The sequence below is a fragment of the Caenorhabditis elegans genome, chromosome I, assembly GCF_000002985.6.
Source record: "Caenorhabditis elegans chromosome I".
Lineage (NCBI taxonomy): Eukaryota > Metazoa > Nematoda > Chromadorea > Rhabditida > Rhabditidae > Caenorhabditis > Caenorhabditis elegans.
Genome location: NC_003279.8, coordinates 8,592,967 through 8,612,611, shown reverse-complemented (window position 1 = coordinate 8,612,611; position 19,645 = coordinate 8,592,967). Strand labels below are relative to the sequence as shown.

At 34.7% G+C, this 19,645-nt stretch overlaps 9 protein-coding genes and 1 non-coding gene across 11 annotated transcripts; 3 read left to right on the top strand and 7 right to left on the bottom strand.

The window, feature by feature from the left end:
• Positions 1 to 7: 7 nt before the first annotated feature.
• Positions 8 to 1,718, top strand: F43G9.4 (PWWP domain-containing protein; the record flags this gene model as incomplete). Its single annotated transcript, NM_059931.4, has 9 exons — positions 8 to 54; positions 102 to 166; positions 241 to 339; positions 389 to 668; positions 719 to 816; positions 863 to 986; positions 1,090 to 1,291; positions 1,343 to 1,428; positions 1,633 to 1,718. Exons 1-9 carry the CDS (start codon positions 27 to 29, stop codon positions 1,716 to 1,718), a joined length of 1,068 nt encoding a protein of 355 aa, NP_492332.1. The 5' UTR covers positions 8 to 26.
• lmd-1 (LysM domain-containing protein) lies at positions 1,546 to 2,691 on the bottom strand. Of its 2 annotated transcripts, none has more exons than NM_001129004.3 (5): positions 2,502 to 2,691; positions 2,305 to 2,452; positions 2,163 to 2,263; positions 2,002 to 2,112; positions 1,546 to 1,933 (listed from the first exon to the last, which is right to left on the bottom strand). In NM_001129004.3, the coding sequence occupies exons 1-3, from the start codon at positions 2,679 to 2,681 to the stop codon at positions 2,163 to 2,165; spliced, it is 429 nt and encodes a 142-aa protein (NP_001122476.1). In that variant the 5' UTR covers positions 2,682 to 2,691; the 3' UTR covers positions 1,546 to 1,933; positions 2,002 to 2,112. The 2 variants fall into 2 exon arrangements, with proteins under 2 accessions (NP_001122476.1, NP_001122475.1); NM_001129003.3 differs by having other exon boundaries at positions 2,163 to 2,255.
• An 819-nt stretch (positions 2,692 to 3,510) lies between these two features.
• On the top strand, positions 3,511 to 3,658 carry F43G9.16. The gene has a single exon (NR_050320.1). It is a non-coding gene; the product is annotated as an Unclassified non-coding RNA F43G9.16 (non-coding RNA).
• Positions 3,659 to 3,980: 322 nt separating this feature from the next.
• idha-1 (putative isocitrate dehydrogenase [NAD] subunit alpha, mitochondrial) lies at positions 3,981 to 6,063 on the top strand. Its single transcript, NM_059929.6, has 9 exons — positions 3,981 to 4,057; positions 4,101 to 4,175; positions 4,222 to 4,326; positions 4,374 to 4,580; positions 4,627 to 4,750; positions 4,795 to 4,877; positions 4,941 to 5,113; positions 5,395 to 5,488; positions 5,536 to 6,063. Exons 1-9 carry the CDS (start codon positions 3,989 to 3,991, stop codon positions 5,680 to 5,682), a joined length of 1,077 nt encoding a protein of 358 aa, NP_492330.2. The 5' UTR covers positions 3,981 to 3,988; the 3' UTR covers positions 5,683 to 6,063.
• On the bottom strand, positions 6,038 to 7,349 carry F43G9.13 (Vesicle transport protein). Its single transcript, NM_059928.6, has 5 exons — positions 7,242 to 7,349; positions 6,970 to 7,072; positions 6,361 to 6,445; positions 6,235 to 6,314; positions 6,038 to 6,172 (listed from the first exon to the last, which is right to left on the bottom strand). The coding sequence occupies exons 1-5, from the start codon at positions 7,310 to 7,312 to the stop codon at positions 6,080 to 6,082; spliced, it is 432 nt and encodes a 143-aa protein (NP_492329.1). The 5' UTR covers positions 7,313 to 7,349; the 3' UTR covers positions 6,038 to 6,079.
• A 100-nt stretch (positions 7,350 to 7,449) lies between these two features.
• On the bottom strand, positions 7,450 to 10,487 carry edc-3 (DFDF domain-containing protein). The gene is made up of 10 exons (NM_059927.7): positions 10,337 to 10,487; positions 10,005 to 10,291; positions 9,778 to 9,884; positions 9,616 to 9,730; positions 9,421 to 9,566; positions 9,212 to 9,375; positions 9,066 to 9,165; positions 8,743 to 9,018; positions 8,070 to 8,337; positions 7,450 to 8,023 (listed from the first exon to the last, which is right to left on the bottom strand). Exons 1-10 carry the CDS (start codon positions 10,456 to 10,458, stop codon positions 7,908 to 7,910), a joined length of 1,701 nt encoding a protein of 566 aa, NP_492328.1. The 5' UTR covers positions 10,459 to 10,487; the 3' UTR covers positions 7,450 to 7,907.
• Positions 10,488 to 10,576: 89 nt separating this feature from the next.
• On the bottom strand, positions 10,577 to 11,257 carry snrp-27 (U4/U6.U5 small nuclear ribonucleoprotein 27 kDa protein). The gene is made up of 2 exons (NM_001383485.2): positions 10,883 to 11,257; positions 10,577 to 10,814 (listed from the first exon to the last, which is right to left on the bottom strand). The coding sequence occupies exons 1-2, from the start codon at positions 11,240 to 11,242 to the stop codon at positions 10,707 to 10,709; spliced, it is 468 nt and encodes a 155-aa protein (NP_001369953.1). The 5' UTR covers positions 11,243 to 11,257; the 3' UTR covers positions 10,577 to 10,706.
• Positions 11,258 to 11,736: 479 nt separating this feature from the next.
• ddx-52 (putative ATP-dependent RNA helicase DDX52) lies at positions 11,737 to 13,954 on the bottom strand (the record flags this gene model as incomplete). Its single annotated transcript, NM_059925.7, has 8 exons — positions 11,737 to 12,086; positions 12,133 to 12,699; positions 12,749 to 12,907; positions 12,953 to 13,107; positions 13,154 to 13,293; positions 13,339 to 13,543; positions 13,592 to 13,701; positions 13,753 to 13,954. The coding sequence occupies 8 exons, from the start codon at positions 13,952 to 13,954 to the stop codon at positions 11,879 to 11,881; spliced, it is 1,746 nt and encodes a 581-aa protein (NP_492326.1). The 3' UTR covers positions 11,737 to 11,878.
• A 106-nt stretch (positions 13,955 to 14,060) lies between these two features.
• Positions 14,061 to 16,279, bottom strand: paxt-1 (Partner of xrn-2 protein 1). The gene is made up of 7 exons (NM_001392688.1): positions 16,168 to 16,279; positions 15,541 to 15,658; positions 15,395 to 15,492; positions 15,259 to 15,346; positions 15,080 to 15,210; positions 14,827 to 15,032; positions 14,061 to 14,446 (listed from the first exon to the last, which is right to left on the bottom strand). Exons 1-7 carry the CDS (start codon positions 16,272 to 16,274, stop codon positions 14,187 to 14,189), a joined length of 1,008 nt encoding a protein of 335 aa, NP_001379143.1. The 5' UTR covers positions 16,275 to 16,279; the 3' UTR covers positions 14,061 to 14,186.
• A 107-nt stretch (positions 16,280 to 16,386) lies between these two features.
• R05D11.9 (Sphingomyelin phosphodiesterase 4) lies at positions 16,387 to 19,585 on the bottom strand. Its single transcript, NM_059923.10, has 11 exons — positions 19,455 to 19,585; positions 19,204 to 19,404; positions 18,963 to 19,155; positions 18,437 to 18,569; positions 18,219 to 18,391; positions 17,835 to 18,169; positions 17,305 to 17,498; positions 17,125 to 17,253; positions 16,913 to 17,070; positions 16,749 to 16,867; positions 16,387 to 16,700 (listed from the first exon to the last, which is right to left on the bottom strand). Exons 1-11 carry the CDS (start codon positions 19,581 to 19,583, stop codon positions 16,542 to 16,544), a joined length of 1,923 nt encoding a protein of 640 aa, NP_492324.2. The 5' UTR covers positions 19,584 to 19,585; the 3' UTR covers positions 16,387 to 16,541.
• Positions 19,586 to 19,645: the final 60 nt, after the last annotated feature.

The following is a 19,645-nucleotide window of genomic DNA, read 5'->3' as shown; positions in this document are numbered from 1 at the left end:
ATTAATTTCAGAATAATTTATATACGATGCCCAATTTAAACGCTGTGATCGCACGTTAGTTTAGTTTTTGGAAATACATAACTAAATTCACGATATTTCAGAAAATATTTCAAAAGGAGATGTCATTTGGGTTCCATACAGAAAAGATCCTATGTGGCCAGCACTGGTTCGTTTTTTTTATAGAAAACTGAAGATAAAAATACAATATTCCCTTTCTGCCTCAACGAACTCTTTTTACAGGTCAATAATGCTTATCCCAAAAAAGTCAGCTACAGCTTTTTCCCTTTGGCGCCTGGTGTCGATGAAACGAAAAGAAGCCGATTCAGTTGTGCTCCAAAAGTAAGATCAAAATTACCGAAAACACGATGCAACTATTCTCGAATTTCAGTTAACATACGCACTAGTCACCACCGAACCTCTTCCGGAAAATGCAAATTCTGATTTAAAAAAAGCACATCGCGCGGCTTGTGAATATCTTTCAAGTAATGGGAAAACTCGTGGTTCGAATATTCAATCGCTTGGTGAAGCTGCTGGTGGTTCAGAAAAAATGAAGAAAATGAACGGAGAGGTGACGAAGAACAAAACTGGAAAACCCGAAAAACGGAAAAAGAAAGTTGATTCTGAACAACAAGAAAACGAAGAAGATGATGAGGATTTAATGTCACCAGGTAAATTACACCTTTACCGATAAAATAGAATTAACTAATAAAAATTCCAGTTTCCAAGAAACCTTCGTCTTCCGAACGCTCAACACCATCCGGATCACAACAACAACCTCCAATTACCGAAGAACAATCGAAATCTATGATGAAAATGGTACGAGATAGTTCAAAATTATAATTTTTTAACATTCAAATTTCAGATTGATGATCGTTTTGAAGTTCTGATCAATGAAATCTGGAAGAGTGATGAAGTGGCTCAATCCAAAAACCAGACTATGAAGGATAAAATGACGATCAAATTGAAAAACAATCAGTTTCTGAAAGGTAATTTACAAAAAAAGTTTAATTTTTACTAAAAGCATATTTTTTAAACCGAATTTTGTGATATTTGCTTCATTTTTTATATTTAAAGATTTAATAATTTCAGAATCCGACTACGACATAGTCTTCGAGCGAATATTCAATTTTATCCGCATGCAGAATCCGTCACTTTCCTTCATTTCCACATTCAATATCACATCTTCTCACATCATTCCACACATACTGATCACTTGTTATTCAGCGTGTAGAAATTTGGATTATCAAACTTCAAAAGAAATTTTCTATCAACTAAATACTCGCGTCTTAGGGTATGATTAAATGAACAATTTTAAGTTCTCATTAATTTAAAAAATTTTCAGCTTGGATTCATCAATGAGCATTCCTGTCACTGATCACCTGGAAGAGCTTTGCCGCTTGGCATGTGATGAAAGCGATGCAATTCAAAGTTAACTACCTAACTAGTTATATATCTCAATTATCACTGTAAAAATGTTTCATCATGATATTATCCCAAAATACATACCAAACCAACTTATTTGAGCTATCACGTGTTTGCATTGTCTTATAAGTATTTATCACTTTATTGTTTTATAATGATACAGAAAAATTATGCATTTGCGTTCATCCTGTGTACTAAATAAAATTTCAGTTCTCGAGAACGAGCATGGGGACAAGATTTCAAAAGACGGAACAGCTACCCAAACAAGAGGAAATGTTTTCGAAGAAATGAGATGAAAATGGCGAGTTGAATCACACTATCACTAGGGATGGGGATGGGATTTTGATATGAAAGGGGAGAAAAGCAAAACATTAATAAATTAATAAAATTATTTTAAACAAAGGTGTTAATTTTCAAGCGGCATGTGTAGTCTTATGTTGATGAGCGGCTTCTTCTTGCTCTTCGTAGAAGGTAAGCACCAAAGGAAGTACACAGAAGATCAAGAGAACTCCTGAAAAAATGAATTCTCAAATATCAAAGATTTGACATTTTTATACGACCAAGAAAGAAAAAACCTACCTAAAACAACCATCCAAACAGAAATAGATGACGAAGTTGGGGCTCGAGCGGTTACAAAATGAAAACCAGTGACACCGTGACTTTCTTCTGGAAGAGCTTCTCGAACTTGAGCTGAAATTTTTCTATTTGTTTTTTAATAATTTTTATTAACTTTTATTCACCTATGTTAGTATCAGTTTTATGGAAAATATCCTCGACACTGGGATCTCGTGAGCCTCGATCTTCTCGCAGAAGTGCAGTTCTGTCATCAATATCTGTAAATCTTTAGAAATTAAAGCTTTATCTCAGCAAAAAAAAACTAACCAATAAGAATTTCGTCTTCTTCGTCTTGGCTTAAAGCCGATTGTACGCCTAACGCCATTCTCATTCGGCTAACTGGAATTTTCACTTTTGAAAGTGCCATAAAATCTTGCTCGGATACCATATTATTCACTCGTTTTATTTCGGCTACCTGAAAAATATTGCAAATAAAATATTTTATTGAAACCGACAGAACTCACATTTACTTGATATTTTATTGCCAATTTATTGAGTGTATCGCCGTTTTTTACTTTTCTTTCAATAAAAACTACATCCTTGTATGTGGGCATATCGTTTTGGAAACCTTCACTCGATGAAGTCCTTGCTGCACGACTTCTCATTGCAAATTGCTCCACTGAGCTGCCTTCTTTCATTGCCATTTTACTGAAAATTAAATAAATAAAAATAAAATGTATTTTTCGAAGTTGTCAAAATCCACGAGACACTTAAAAACATCGTGTATAAATCAGAGACGCAGACACAAGTACAGTAATTTTGAAGGCGCCTATCTCGAAACCATAAAATGTGTCCTAACGCGCGTGTGGATTTACGGGCGGAACAGAATCAGCCTTCGAAACGTTAAACTTGTTCAATCCTGTTTTTTTTTATTTTTCTGTATTATTGTAATGATTTTGCCTTTTTTCAGCAAGTAAATTGATAAAACAACACCTTTTACTAAATTTTCTTACATTTGACACATAAACAGCTTTAAAACGCTTAACAACGAAACAATTTCACTAAATAAAAATTTTAACGTTTCAGAGAATGTAAAACTATCGGTTTAATCTATTTTCAGAGTTTCAGCGAACTTAATAATAATCAAGTTTTTTTGCGAAAAAATATATCCAAAATTTGACAAATTATGTCACATTTTCAGATGAATTCCTCATTAAAAATTAAAAGAAAATAGGAAAACGTACCCATGGGTGCACCTTTAACGTCAACGTTTAAACAAGATTAAATAAATACTTTAAAAAAGTGTCCTAGAAGAATGTTATAGTTTTTCACTAATTTATTTTTTAAAACTTGATTAAAACGGAAGAAGCTTCGAAAATCTTCTTTATAATGCATTAATGTCTTATCTCTCAAATTACGCATTAATTGTACGATATCAAGTGAAAGAGAAAGTCAGATGATAGTACATTTAGTACAGTTTTTCACCAAAAATTATGTGTTCCATTATTTAGTTTACATACGTGGTATAATTTTAAATAATCAATAAAAACTGAAATCCACGTCGCAGGATGCCGTAGCTACAGGTGCAAAGAGATTATATCTGGCTAGCTGTTTCCACGCAGCGGGACGCTGCGACAAACGCACGCAAGGATCCGGAAGAAAAAGAGAAACGAAACAGAAAAAAACAATATGCAATGTGTCTATTGTATACCCGTCTCGCACCCTCCATTTGCTTTTCTATTTTTCAACTGGCTTTTGCTGGCCGCCCTTTCCAATGATCGATAAATTGCGCTCTACCGAACACCTCGGCTGCCCTGCTACCGCCCTTTTCCTTGGCTCTTTAATTTAAGGCTTAACATATTTTATTAATGATTCCTGATGTTAAATTTTGATTTTCCAAAATATGATCGTCTAGATAGTCTCAAAAAATGTGCATCGTAAATACTTTTTCATTTTCTTTCTCGCTCAATTTTTCCTTCCATCTCAAATATTTTTGTTTCCAGGGTTCAGAATGCTTGGCAAGTGCATCAAAAAGGCGTCGTCTACCGTCGGACAATCCATCAGATACAGCTCCGGAGACGTAAGAAACCTCGAAACTTTATAAAAAAGCCAGTTTTGTTCAGGTTCGCCGTGTCACTTTAATTCCAGGAGACGGAATTGGGCCGGAAATTTCAGCTTCTGTACAGAAGATTTTTGAGGTGAATTTTCAATTATTTCGTGTGTCTTACATCATGTTATTTCTAGGCCGCCGATGCCCCGATTGCTTGGGACCCAGTTGATGTGACTCCAGTTAAGGGACGCGATGGAGTCTTCCGTATTCCAAGTCGTTGCATCGAGCTTATGCACGCGGTTAGTTTGAAAATTGTACATTTATTTCTGATTGTTACGTTTTTCAGAACAAAGTTGGACTTAAAGGACCACTCGAGACCCCAATTGGAAAAGGACACAGATCTTTGAATTTGGCTGTGAGAAAAGAGTTTAGCCTTTACGCCAACGTTCGTCCATGCCGTTCCCTTGAAGGACACAAGACATTGTACGACAATGTCGATGTTGTCACAATTCGTGAGAACACAGAGGGAGAGTACTCTGGAATTGAGCACGAGGTATATTAAATTAAATAATAAATGTATCACCTAATAATTGTTTCAGATTGTCCCGGGAGTTGTTCAATCTATCAAGCTTATTACTGAAACTGCTTCTCGCAATGTCGCCAGCTTCGCCTTCGAGTATGCTCGTCAAAATGGGCGCAAAGTTGTGACTGCTGTCCACAAAGGTAATATAAATTGAAAAAGAAAATTAAAACAATTATTTTTACAGCCAACATTATGAGACAATCCGACGGTTTGTTTTTGTCCATCTGCCGCGAGCAAGCTGCCCTCTACCCAGATATCAAGTTCAAGGTATGAATAATAGAATTTAAAGAAAAACCACTTCCTGTTAAAATTTATAATCTATAATTTTAGGAAGCCTACCTCGACACAGTTTGCTTGAACATGGTCCAGGATCCATCACAATACGATGTTCTTGTCATGCCAAACTTGTATGGAGACATTCTTTCCGATTTGTGCGCTGGTCTTGTTGGAGGACTCGGAGTCACCCCATCTGGAAATATTGGAAAAGGAGCCGCCGTATTTGAGTATGTTTTTTGTTAAAAAATGCTTTGACAAATGAAATGAACTCAGTTTAGAATTTTTGTTAATTTCTGAAATTTCAGATAAACACATAGAAGTGAAATCGAAAGCAAAAAATACGAAATTATAAAAGTAGGAAATACTAAAAAAGTTGAATTTGATGAAATCTTGCATTTTTTTAATCTTCTCAATAAAATTTAAATCTAATTTTTTTTAACCTGAAAACTTTATTTTATAGCGAAATACAATTTTTTATTCAAACAAAACTTACCAAATTTCTTTACAGATCCGTTCACGGAACCGCCCCAGATATTGCTGGACAAGACAAAGCAAACCCAACTGCTCTTCTTCTATCTGCCGTCATGATGCTCCGTTACATGGTTTTTATATCGTAGTCGGTCTAAAAATTTTACAAGCTCATTTTCAGAACCTTCCACAACACGCTGCTCGTATCGAAAAGGCTGTATTTGATGCAATTGCTGATGGACGTGCCAAAACTGGAGATCTCGGAGGTACTGGAACTTGCTCTTCATTCACCGCTGATGTTTGTGCCCGTGTTAAAGACCTCGAATAAATGCTCAATGCTACTTCCCCTTCTATTTTCTTTTTCTTATTGTAAACAGGCTGTTAGACACTAAAACACTTTGATGATTAGTAATGATTTAATGACACCTTTTTTCGGTTTTCAATTTTGTATAGATTACCCACCAGTCCATCCCGCGTCCTTAATCGCTTTACTCCTATCCCATTGGCATGAACCACAAAATCGTTCGATAAGTCTTCTCTGATTCACTCGCATAACTATAAGCACCCCGAGACTTTTGTTTTTTCTTCTTCTACACCATCTTTCGATTCCCATTATTTCTGTTCATTTCTGGAAATTTTTATATGGTTTTTTCTTTTCGAGATTTTATAGACAAAGAAACTAAAAAAATTTATTAAAGCAATCGTTTCTACATAATCACAATAAGTTACAGCGTCGCGTGGATTCGGGTTACAGAAGTCACGAAAATCAGAAGAGTTTGAATGATACCCATTATTGCACAATACCAAGTGCTCACAGCCTGAAAAATGTTTTTTCCCTCAACTTTTTAACTTCTTGAAAAGTAAATTTTTTTTAACGTACATTTTTCGAAGCGTACATTGCCAGTGCGAGAACCATTGACGTAGGAGCACCAAAAACGAAAGGAATGATGAACATCATTACTGAAAAGTTGAAATTATGAAAAAAAAAAGATTTTCAGAATCTTACTGATAAATGGAATTGGAATAAAGCAAACGTATGGATGTTTTCGAAGAGTGAAAAGGGAAAGAATTGTGGCTCCGAGACTAATTACCTGGAACAATTGAAACATAAAAAATAGTTTCTGAATAAAATATGTCATATTACCCGTAGCAAATTATGCCAAAGAATACAGACCCCAGTTTCGACACGACTAATATACTTGTTGAGTGCATGGTGTGCGTTCATCTGTTTTTATCGTTATTTATTTTTGTTTTTTACAAAGGAATAAATTAATTAAATTAAAAAACCCGTAGGCAGGAGTTTTAAATTACAGAACACACCTTTTTGCATTTATTAAAAATGTGTCGTATCGAGACCGGGTACAGTATTGTTGCCAACAATTTTTCGTCTGTGTAATAAAGTCAGTTTTTGTTAGGGCATTTTGGTGAATTAAAAGGTGTTTAGAAGTAGGGACTCGGAGTTTGGAGTAATCCTAGCCACTTTGAAAGAAGTGTTAATAATATTGCCAAAAAAATATAATACACAGATTTTTTTTCTGGAAATGCAAAAATGCCAAATCTTCGAATTTTTGGAACATTAGAAATTTTAATAATATTTCATGTTTCCAAAACTTACCATAAAAGAAAGTGACATCCAAAGAAATATGCTTAATGTGATTTCCCACCAATCATTCATATATTTTCCAGAAAGAAGTAGTGCACCGGCCAACGAATAAGTGCTAGAAATAGAAAACATTAAAGTATTTCTTGTGGAGATTTTTTGAATTTTAAAATCAAAAATGAGCTCATGGATAGAATAAAAGGGCATGTACAATCACATTATACATTAATTTCATTGCATTGTTAACGGTATGCGGTATTCAGTTTAGAATTTAGAAAATTTCTCACCTTTCACTGGTTAAATTTGTATAATTTCTAGAATTCTCGAAAATCGTAATTATTTCTTTATTTTCCGGCATCTTGAGACTCTTGATTACATTATTTTTAATTCAAATTCTGAAAAGCAGAATAATAATTTCAAAAATTAGAGATTAAAAGAGATAATTTGGAGGAATTAAAACTTTTTGTAAATTTAAATTGAAAACATGAATTCTCGATCTCTAATATTTTATTTTTCGGTGCTAAAAGTAGACGTGGTTGGGACAATAAGGTATATCAAAATATAAGATTTGTGCAAGAATATGGAATGGAAGATACATTTCAAAATTCAAAAAGTTTTGGTTCTTAGAATGGAAATGTGCAAGTCAAACGGGACAATACGAAACCACCGATATATTCCAACGACTTGCCAAAGGGAAGAAAAATGATATTGGAGTGATAAAGTAACGCCGACTGTGGGATTTTTAGAGAAAGAGAACAAATGCTAAACTACACGATTTGGTTTGATTTGGGATATCTTATGGAAGAATTTTACTATTTTGAGAACAAAGAAAATCACTCGATTCATTGTGATTGAGACTATAGAGGGATCGCTGGAGAAAAATCAAAATGATACTGAACCATGTTGGGCGAATAAAAAAAGTGTATGTCAACAGGAAAAGGGTTTTAAATAAACTAATTGGATTGTGAAAGTCTGACAAGGAAAGTTGTAGAGAATGCGGTAGAAATGAATTTGGAAGATGTGTTGTCGAACCAATTCGATGGAGATCCGAGGTCAGCAATGGCACTATCTGGAATTTTTTTTTGAATTTATTGAGTAGAAGAAGTAAACCTTACCAACAAGAATAGAACTTGTCTCCTCGTGCATTTTACCCTGGCACAAATGTTCAAAAGTGATACCTCCACGATTTATCGTTTGAACCTTACGTTCCGCATGCCGAAGTCCGTTTGTAGCACATCCAAATTGAAGCAAATGGCATCGAGATGGTTCGAGAACACTTGGAACATTTTCAATGCATACGTAATGAGAAGAAGCTCCATTGCTTTGAGCACGGAGCCAACATTCAACATCGTCGTTGACGACTGGTGAGAGAATACAGATTATCTGCAAATATTACATTGAAAATTATTTTTTTGTGAGAATTTTTGAACAAGGATGTTATTCGATATTCGATATTTTTGGAAAATTGATTGAAATCGAAAATTTTCGGTCATTTCTCTATTTTTCCAACAAATTGTATTCTTGATCTCATCAAAATCGGCAAACATTTGATGTAAAAATTTTATTTTTTCGATTTTTTTTAACAATCGAAAACATTCGTTTTTTCGACGATTTTTTTCGCAAAAATTTGCAAGATACGACTTTTGCAGCAAAACTTTAGTTTTTTTGATTAAAAAATCATCAGAATTCTGAATTTTCGGTTTTTTGTTAATGTTATTGCAAGAATTTTTGTTTTTTTAATACTTGCAACAAAATATAAATATTTCCGAATACATCTAAAATCCTGACCGGAACTTCTCTCGGAAGCATCTTTACATCAGTGACCACATTGACATGATCAAAGATCTCTCCTGGATATTTTCCGAATAAATGACAATTGTAACGTCGCTTGTCGAAATGGGTGAGCAGACGACGAATGGAACGAACAGAGTTTGCAGAAGATGCGAGAAGAACTACAGTTCCATGTGCATCACCATACGAATTTTGAACTTCTGAGACCCATTGGAAGATGCGATCGGCGACGATTGTGTCGTAGACAGCTTCTCCTAACGAAACCCTACATTCCTAAAAGAACATCAATTTTATATACTAATTTATTGGAAATCTCTCACATTCAAAAATTCTTTCTTTTCATTCAAACTTATTGCAGGAATTGGATCTCCAATAATCGACTTCTCAAAACTCACAGCAGTAACTCGGAAGTTGTTCTTTCTAGAATTATTACAACTATTTTCATAATATTCATTAAATAACTAACTCAGATGTCTGAGGTGTCGTTCCTGTCTTCACAAGTTCAGATCGTGCCTTCAAATTTGTCCACGAGGTCACTCGATTCTCATCGTCAATTATATTTTCGTAGTGAGCAAAATTTTGAGAGCATTTAAATTTTTCAACTGTCTCATAGTACTGGTCATCATTCTCCTGTAATATTTGTTTAAAACAAGAAAATTTCATGAAGAATCTCACATCTTTCTCGAATAATTTCAAATTTTCCGCAAAATCAAAATCTGAATCCAAATCAAAATCGATTGGATCAGCGAGATCATTCTTGTTTCGGCCACCAATTCCCTTGTAGTGATTGAGAGCGTCAAGAACTGGATTTCCAGACGGTCCTGAAAATCGAAACTTATATTTTGATTTTCAAATTATTAGAATTCTAACCCTGCTTCTTCGAACATCTTCCCCCATTCGAAGCGATTGTGCTCAAAACTTTTGGGTTCGGAACTTGGCGATCGAAACTTTGGAAATGTGGTGTTGCTGAAATTTCTTCAGCTGTCTGAAATATGTTATTGGTAAAAGAAATATATCATAGATTTATCATACATGAGAGAATCCATTGTGCATTGGTGATTGACGGCTCTGTTTCTTCGCAAGAGTCAGCTTGGATGGTGTCGAGTGATGTTCAAAGAGTTTTTCAACATTTGTCGCAACTGGAAAAATACATATCTCCTTCAAAAAATATTTAATTTTTGTATTTTTTTTTCAACTTTTACTTACTCTCGGTTAAGATAAGGTATTCAAGTTAGATAAAACACGTTTTTTAATCATACATTTTTTCGGTGATCGCCCCTTTGCCGATTTTTGAGGAGAAACTGCAACTGAACGATTGCGAGAAGAATCCGGTACTGAAGAAGCTGAAGAAGATGCGGTGGAAGTGGAAGATACAGTAGATTCCGCAGACTTCTTCAAAGGTCTCTGTTTATTTACACTATTTGAGGAATTTTGAACTGGCAAGGGCTGGGATTTTTGAGTTGACTGGGTAGCGCCTCTAATCACTTTCAATCGACTAATGTCTGACGACGAGAGAGTAAAGCAACGATGAAGAGGAAGTCCATTTCTGAAAAAAAACACATTTAATTAAAGATTTTATTGAAAATCGTACTTGATAACATTCGCCATGGTCAAATTCCCATTATTCGTATCATACGTTGTCAACTTTCCTTGATAGACATTTCCATCTTTAGTTTCGGTTGATATGACGCTTCCAATGAGTTTGTCATCCATTTTTAATTTGAAATCAGAAGAATTGGAACCTTAAAATTAAAATTATAAATGGGGAATCGTCCGTAGAGCGATAAAAGATAAAAAAGGAATAGAACCTCGGAAAAATATAAATAAGAACAAAACATTTAAAAGTTCTTATTTTAAAAATAACGTTCCGGTGAAATAAAAATGATTTGGGTACAGAATTATTCTCTAAATGAAAGAGATCAAATTGAAAAGAAAAACAATAATTATTGCAAAAAAATAAATTATCCCATAAAATCAAGTGGACGATTGAATCCTCCCTTTCGGTTCATGTATTGGCGGTATCTGCGAGGTTTCTTGATGTTCACGCAGCCATCCACGTTGTCATTGACCTGAAAAATTATAAATCTTTAAAAAATTTTAATTTGTGGAAGAATATTCAAAGATAATAAATATATACCTGTTTATTTTTAGTTGTATCGAATCCACCAAATCCCATTGCAGCCATCATCGCTTCATCGTCTGCTCCACTTTGTAACGACTCTAGACTGATCTCCTCTTGTTTCTCTCGTTTCTTTGGCTCACGATCCTTTTTTTGTCGTTCACGATCACGTTCTTTTCGATCCCGTGATCGACTTCTTTCCCGCCGATCTCGTTTATCGCGCGGACTTCTGCTTCGACTGCTTCTCTTTTCTTTTTCGTCGCGATTTTTGCGAGCATCTCGACGTTCACGACTTCTACTTCGTTCTCGCCTTCTTTCCACTGATCTTGATCTGGATCGTCTCTTCCTATCGCGACTGCGACTTCTGTCACGTCCCATTGCTCGCGAACTGAAAAATAAACGAAACTTGTAACGAAAGTAAAACGCAAAGCTATTTACGAAGCTTGAAAAGAAAAGTCGTCATAAAGAATTTTTCCGCGGAAAATTCGACTCAATTCTCCTTTATTGTCATCATAACGAGTAAGAAATGAAATAATTAAAATTTTATATTTCTAAATGAGTTTTCTGCTCTAAACCAGAAGCCGAGTACAAGGAAAAAGAATTAGTTTGTTTTTCAATAAAACGTTTTTTTTTGGACAAGAAAAAAAAGAAATCGAGAAATTTATTGGACAAGAACCAAACAAAACTGAATGCTTGTGAAATTTGCTGAAATCGTCGATATTTTCGTTTGTACGGTGGGGCGCGCTTTCTCTTCTCCGTTTCAAAAAAAAAATCGGTTTCGTCCAGAACATCATAACAGCTTCGGCGTGAATTAAAATATAGTTTCAATGAAAAATACATTATAATCAACTTAAAAACACTATGTTCTGGATAAAATGGAGATAATGGTAAAACTTTTAAATTGGACTCGATTATTTCAACAACGAAAAACAGCAAAACAACAAAAAAACAAAAAAATCCTAACAATTTTCAACTGAAACAACAAAACAATTGAGCGCAAAATTCGCAAAACATTTATATATTCTTATTGTTCTTCTTGATCAACTTCTTTTTCTTGATTTTCTTCTCTGGTTTCTCCGCTGTCTGTGTTTCAGTTTTATTCTTCGCTTTTTCCTCAGCGGCTGCCTTTGCTAACATTTTCTTCTTCTTGATCACCTGCTCTTTTACAATGGCGATTTTGTGACGCTTTGGAGCATGTTTGAGCATATCCTTTTTACGATCTCTGAATTAAAAATTGAGTACTCAGAACAATAGGATTACCCTCAAACCTCGAGACTTTTTTCATTTCCATTAAATACTCCGGCACATCAAAACCAGATTGACGGATAACAGTTGCAATTGATTTAATATACTTCATATCAGCATCTGTGAAGTATGTGACAGCATGACCACTCTTTCCAGCACGACCAGTTCTTCCAACACGATGAATGTAGCTAACAATTGAAGTTGGCAAATCATAATTGATAACCAATCCAACATCAGACAAGTCAAGACCTCTTCCAAGTAATTCAGTACAAACGAGAACCCATATCTCTCCTCGACGGAACCTTTCCATCGTTTCATCCCTTTCCTTATCACTTTTTCCACTGTTGATTGAATCAACTTTTAGATTTGAATCAATTGCAGACAGTAATTTCACCAGTTGCACGGCACGATCCTTGCTTTGTACAAAAACTAGAGCTGGTGGTTTGAAGGAAGTTCGCAACAAATTTCGAATAGCGATTTTCTTTCCATCTTCAGTTCCACAATAGGTTAACTTTTGCTTCACACTTGTATTAGACGAGTTTCGTTCACCAACACATACCATACCAATTTCATCGATATTCTCCTTACACCTGGAATTTAGATATGGAATTTTGATATGACAAATCTTCGAAAACGTACCATTTTTCAACTTCATGTGAAAATGTGGCACTGAAGAATGCGACACGTGTGCATTTGGCATCACAAGCCTTGTAAATTGCAGCGAGTTGGTTACGGAAGCACTTGTCCTGGCCTTCAACAACCTCGAACAAACGATCGGATTCATCAACGACAAGCCATCTGAAAAAATGAACAAAGTTTTTAGGGAATGGTTCAAATGCAAACCTTAATGAAGACGTATCAATTTTATCCAAATGAAAAACGATACGATTTGGAGTTGACACGAGGATATCTGCATGCTGAATATCAGTTTCTTCTCCACTGAAGTTGGCAGCTGAGATCGAAGTATTGGCGCAATATTTCAAAAATTCGGTGTAAGTCTGAAAATCGTTAAATTTGATTACGATTCTATAAATTCTGTAGAACCTGTGCTGCTAGTTCTCTTGTCGGTTCGAGTACCACTGCCAACAGCTTCGAAGAGTTAGAGGATGAATAATCAGCACGTTGCTTTAATTCGAGAATCTCATCGATGACTGGAAGAGCAAACGCCAACGTTTTTCCTGATCCTGGAACAGCCGGAATTGGAAGTTTTTCTCTTTTCAAGTCTTTACCTGTGGGAGCACTAGCAAGAACATTTCTTCTCTCAGTCATAAATGGAATTGATTGCATTTGAATTGGTGATGGTTGACGGATTGAATTCTCAGATAGACGATTGAGCAATGATGGTGACATGCTGGAATCGGAGAATCGTAGAATAATATTAGGAAGATGATCACCCCAAGTGAAAATTCGATTGGTACGGCGAATGTCGTCGAGCTGAAGATTTTTTTTCAAATAAAAATTAAATTTCTGTAGAAATCTCACCAATTTCTGCATTCTCTTTTCCACGTCGCCAACGGTCTCCTCCACTTCATTTTCAGAATCTCCGTCAGAATCATGTACTCTCTTTCGTGATGCAAGAATTTCAATCGACGCTGAATATTACAAATGGTTTATAAGTATTATACTAAATAGACAATATTAACCTTTCTTTTTATTTTTCTTCACTTTTTTCTCAATTTTTGACTCGACTTTTCCGATCATTTTTTCACGAAGTTCGTCATATCTCCGAAGCGATTCTTCTGTGATCGTTGATAGTTCTTTCTTTTTGTTAAGATCATCGGCATCTTTCTTTTTCGGTTGTGATCTTTTAATACCGAACGAAAGGGTTCTAAATGCCAAGGACATCTGAAATCACATATAGGTATACAGATTCGGGTGAACATTTCGAAAGAGGTAAAAATGATGAGATTCAACATCATTATAAAAAATTAGAGTAAAAATGCAACGATTAGTCAGTAAAATTCATAGGAAATTTGATGTAGTTGTATAAAAACCAAAGCCAAATATAAATAAAACAATAGAAATTATATTCACGAGTGCAAAAAAAGTAAGCTCCCCTAGATCAAGCTAATTGAGATTATTGGAATGCAAGAGAGCTGTGAGATTTCATAGAGTTAATGACGTTGATTTTATCGTTGAGAATCAGTTGACACACGTCTTCGCTCATTTGATTCGCGATCGTTGCCATCGCTGGTTTAGTGCATTCAGTGCTGGATAAAACACGAGAAGATAGAAGAAGATCGGCAGTGACGAGATCAAGTTGTTGAGACCATCCTTCCAATTTTTGAGTATTTTGAATCATTGACATGTTAACTGCATCCAAATATGTTGTAAGACCTGAAAAAGTTTTCTAAATACATTTTTTCAAAAGAAGGCAAAATTATTTGTTTTCCAATTGCCGTTCGGATTGAGTACTGTAACAAACTTTCGAGTTTTTTTCTTCCAATTTTCAAATATATTTTCTAAAAATAATTGTTTCAGGGAACGGCATCCATAAGTACCGGAAGCAATATTTTAAAATTTTTAAACGTGTTGCCGCTAATAAAAATGGGTTTACAGCCGAAAATTGATAAAACGAGCTTGCAATCAAATTCAACAATCCCACTTCTAAAATGATTTTTGAAGAGATATTGTTCCAACTTTTATAATCCTTACTTTTGAGACCAAATGTTTCATTCAATTTAGTGATACTGTTTTTTTAAATGAAAAAAGCTCGCCTTTAACTGTATGTGCACCATTAGAAACTGCTGATTTAATTTTTGCAAGTCTTCTGGTGACTGATTTAGCGTAACACTCGTCCACCGGAACTCCATCAAATCTAATTTCGTAGCTTTCTTCGTGAACAGCGGCGTCACACGAAAGAATGCTTTCAATTAGAGTATTGATTGCACAATCCCTTGGATCAACACAGTATTGGGAGAATCTGAAAGAACATGAAATTCAAATAGTTTCGAAGATTTTTATACAAACGTATGTCTGAAGGCCACATATCGATCGATAGTTATTTCAATTTTCTGGTTAATCTTGTTCACGTGCCACTTCATGAGACAACTATTCGTGGCAGTTTTCATCATTTGTTCGCCCGTTAGATGGTGAGGTGTCTGAAATTAAAAGATTAAAAGATTAAAAGTTAAATCTGAAATGTTCACCATTGCAAGAGATGCCTTGAGTTTTCCAAGACGTTCATCAAAAGATTCACGAGCTACTGGCGATGGAGACTTTTCCATTTTTACTTTTCTGGAACAAAAAGATTGAAAATTGCAATTTTTGAAAAGTTTTTTTTACTTAGACTCATCAGAAGCTCCTTCTAAATCTGATGTCTTCACTGCTTGTCGCTTTTTCGCTGCAGATGCCTTCACGTAACTTCCAGTTTTTGTACGATCCTGAATATTAAATTTGAAATATATTTTTAAATAATGAAGATCACTTACTTTGTTAGCAGCAATTCCAGCACCCATTGTTCGAATCTTTTGCATTAAAGTCTGAGAATATTCACATCCGAGAAGTGTTACATTAATGAATAATTGTGAGAGGCATTGAAGTTGGATTCTGGAATTGAAAATTGTTTTAGAAATAGTACAAGTGTGATATTATAAAACTAATGTTTTTTTTTCCAGAACACAATTTAGAAACATTAATTTTTTAAATCTATAAAATTTGAAATCAAAACAAATCAGGCATGGGTGGTAATTCTACAAAATGACGTATTGCGCCATGTTTTTCCAACACTTCTCATTAAAAATTATGTTCAAAATATAGAAATTCACTTGATTTAGTTGAAAATATTATCAATTTTAACTGAAACATTCGAAAAAAGAGCTCAAAAAGGAATGAAAAACTCCAATTTTTTTCGATGATTGGTAGCTTTCAGGTGATTTTTGACAGCTTTTTTGAATATTTCAGCTGCATAAAATGATTTTTTTTTAAAGATAAATCAAGTGATTTTCTTTATTTTGGCACTAATTTTTAATGAAAATATTGGAACTCTAATGAAAATATTTGGAGCACATAGTGCAATAAGTCATTTTTCAGAATTGTCGGCCAGTGCTGAAACAAACTTCGGATAGTCATCATAATGTGCCAGCATGAATGCTTTTCGGAGCTCCCACGCATCGTCGCTCTCCCATAATTTCTTTTCAGCTTCCACGTCTTCTAACTTCCCCATTATTTCTGAAAATAAAGTATTTTTTCAATAGGATTTCCGTAAAAATAGAAACGGTAAGATATTTTAAAGCTGACATTTAAACTTGAAATAGATTATGAAAGAAAGCCGCGTTATGATTGAATGTTTACTCCATGAAAAAAGAAACGAACTAGAATTTGATTAGAAGAAAAAAATAAATTAAAAAGATTTGATTAAAATTCAGACAGAAAACAAAAAAAAACAGACGAGATGATGACAGTGGTGGAGCAGAGAAATCACAAACAAGTGTCAGTAAGATGATGAAGACCCGGAATCGAGCTCAATGAACAAGAGTACAGTGACCGAGAGTGCGATGAGAATCAGAGAGACAATTGTAAAAGTTAATCCGTATTTCAGAGCGAATAGTAGCCATATCATGAAGAAAATTGACTGGTAGCTGGCAAAATACTGCAAAAAAAACCAATTAAAATCGGCGGATAATCCCTTTTAAATTACCCGTAAACGAAGCAAAGGAGGTGATCGTATAATTCTTGCTGAATACGCTGGAACTGTTGCATTCGGATCTAGATTTGGCACCGGTGGATACATTACTTTACGAGCAATTGCACCAATTACTGAAATAACATGAATTACAAAAAAAACAATAATTTCCAACTTACCACTTTGTTGTGAATAATGATCTCCAATTTTCTGAACAAATGAAAGTTCGTTGAGCTTCTGAGCCAAAGAAGTCGTCAATTTAACAGCAATCCCAAGTTCGTAGCTTCTTGTTGGAGCTTTTGGATCATCTTTAATGCAATTGGAGTAGTCAAAACGTCTACAAAAGATAATATAATACGATAATATATAACGAAAGACAATTAAAACTAACTTTTCTCTATTCAAAACTTGTCGTTGTCCGATTGGTGTTAACAGCATATGATTTGATGGTCCATCAACAAAATGATCAGGTATTCCAAGACCAGATTTTGGTGTTTCGTTCAAAAGTGATGTGTATAATCTGAAATAATTTTTCAATCAATAAAAAGTGTTTTAATCAGTATTTTCTTACTTTTCCTTATGAAAAGTTTCATTCCCTGTTCTATTTGCCAATACAGAATCTTCCATTTCCGGCATAAAATGAGTTCCAACATAAGAATCGCTGTCTTTCATTAGTGTTAACAATTCGCTAACAAGTCTTCGACTGGACTGTGTTCTAGCCGAATCACCACTATAGAATAAAGAGTTCCAGAATCCTGAGTGTTCCTGAAAAAATAATTTGCATAGTTCTCTTAGATTGACCGAGATGGGCCCACCCATTTTTCGAAAAAAATAATTGGAAAAACATTCGTTGGAAAACGTGTTTAAATGATGAATTTAAAGATTTTTTAATATCGAATGGTGTTTTTTCTTTCAAATTTGCAAAAAATACGATAATTTTCAGCTTTTTATATAAATTTTTTTTTAGTTTTTGACAATTTTTTTCAAATAAAAAATGAGGCCGGGGTCTCGACCAGGCCGATCTAAAAAAAAATTGGGTCGACCCACGCAACAGGCCTTTTTTGTAAGTGAGTGTTTCATCTTGAAATGCTCAAAACTAACATCTTGTTCTTTCTGAATCGCACTCCGATGCATTCTAACAACCACTTGCATTTGTTTCAACAGTTCAAGAGAATGTGGTTGAATGTCTAGTTGGATATGACGGAGCAGAAGTGTTTGTGGCTCTTTCCATGCAAATTCTATGATAGCTCGCAGTGATCCAAGAAGCTCCTCGCACATTTCAAATGCCGAGAATCGTTTGAGAATCTTGCCAAGTATCACTTCATAGAATTCCACGTTTTTCTCAAAGAACTGACGATATTTGGCCGCTGGAGCGAAATCCGACGGATTTGACATGTTGTGATAACGCCAAGGACGGCAATAAGTAAGCCAGCACACTGAAATTATTTAACATTACGAGAAAAAAGTTTAAAGTAGTAAACCAACTTGTTATATCTCTAAAAACTATGGTTGTAGGCACTTGAGTTACGGAGCTTTTAAAGAAATCGTAAAGCGAAAATCTGAAAGGAGCAGAAGCCATCAAATCCAACTTCCAGTTATCAACTTCCGGATCGCCTGTGCTGAACTGACAGAACACGTGGAATTGTTTCAGGAGATATCTAAATGAATAATTTTTTGAAAATAAAAAAAACTTGATTGAATACCGAATTAAAAGCAATTTGTTTGCATTCGTAAACTGGGCAGTCGTGCAAGACTTTGTTACAAAATTGCAGAAATTCTGGACGAGGCGTGGTTGGAAACTGACGGTAGAGACTGACATCATTTGACTCCGTTCTTCTGCAACTTTATATGCATTCAATAATTTGGTTTTTTTTTCGGGATCAGTAGTGTCGCCGGAAAATTTTTCGATTTATTTCAGGAGAAAAAAGTAATAAATTAAATTAAAATTGACCATAAAATTCAATTTATAAAAATCTAATTTTGTCTATGTTGATGGAAAAAACATGAATTTAAAAAAGAAGAAAAATGGCTAAAATTTTAAGTTTTTTCCGAAAAATCGAAAAATATTAGATGTTTCAAAACACAAAAACCCAACAAAATTTTCGTTTTTCGATTTTCAGTGCCCTCGAATTTTTTCGATTTATTTTCCTGATTTTTGAGTCAAACCGAACAAAACCGAAAAAACTAAAACAAGTTCGGTTTTTCAGAAAACCGGACGACCTTACGTACCAATGCTAACTCGATTAACAAGGGGCGAATCGGCACGAAAGAGCTGAAGTGGCGTCCGAATAGTTTGATGGGTGATTTTTGGAGATCTTGGGACTGACATCGAAGAAGGTGCCGTCTCATCGCATGGAAGAATTCTTGTGACATATTGAGAAACTGCTGAGAACAGAATTGAATCTTTTGCAGGCTCAGTTGGCTGAAAATTCAAAAGGATTCAGAATCAAAATTATGTAAAACAATATACCGCAGTTGACACTTCGCATTGATGTAGAATACTGTCCCAAAGTTCAGTACAAAGCTGATCATCCTCCAGGACGGTTTCGAAGAAAACTGAATTTGAGTTTATCAGTGATTGGATGTGACAATAAGGAGAATCTGGATAATGTTGTTGTATTAGAGGTGGGAGGATGGAGCACAAATCGATGTGGGGATTCTTGAAGATTTTCTGAAATGCTCCATATTGATAATTTTAATTTTGAAATAACTTATAAGTACATGAATAATCATTTTTGAAATAGGAACATTCTTGTCTGTGGAAATGATATTCGAACTGATCTCCCTACAAATTGAAACTACATCGTCCATCTGTGAAAATTCTGTTGGTGTCTGCCGCTGCTGGAACATCTCTGAAATTATATATAGAATCGACAACATTTTAAGTTTTTGAGAATACTAAAATAAGAGCG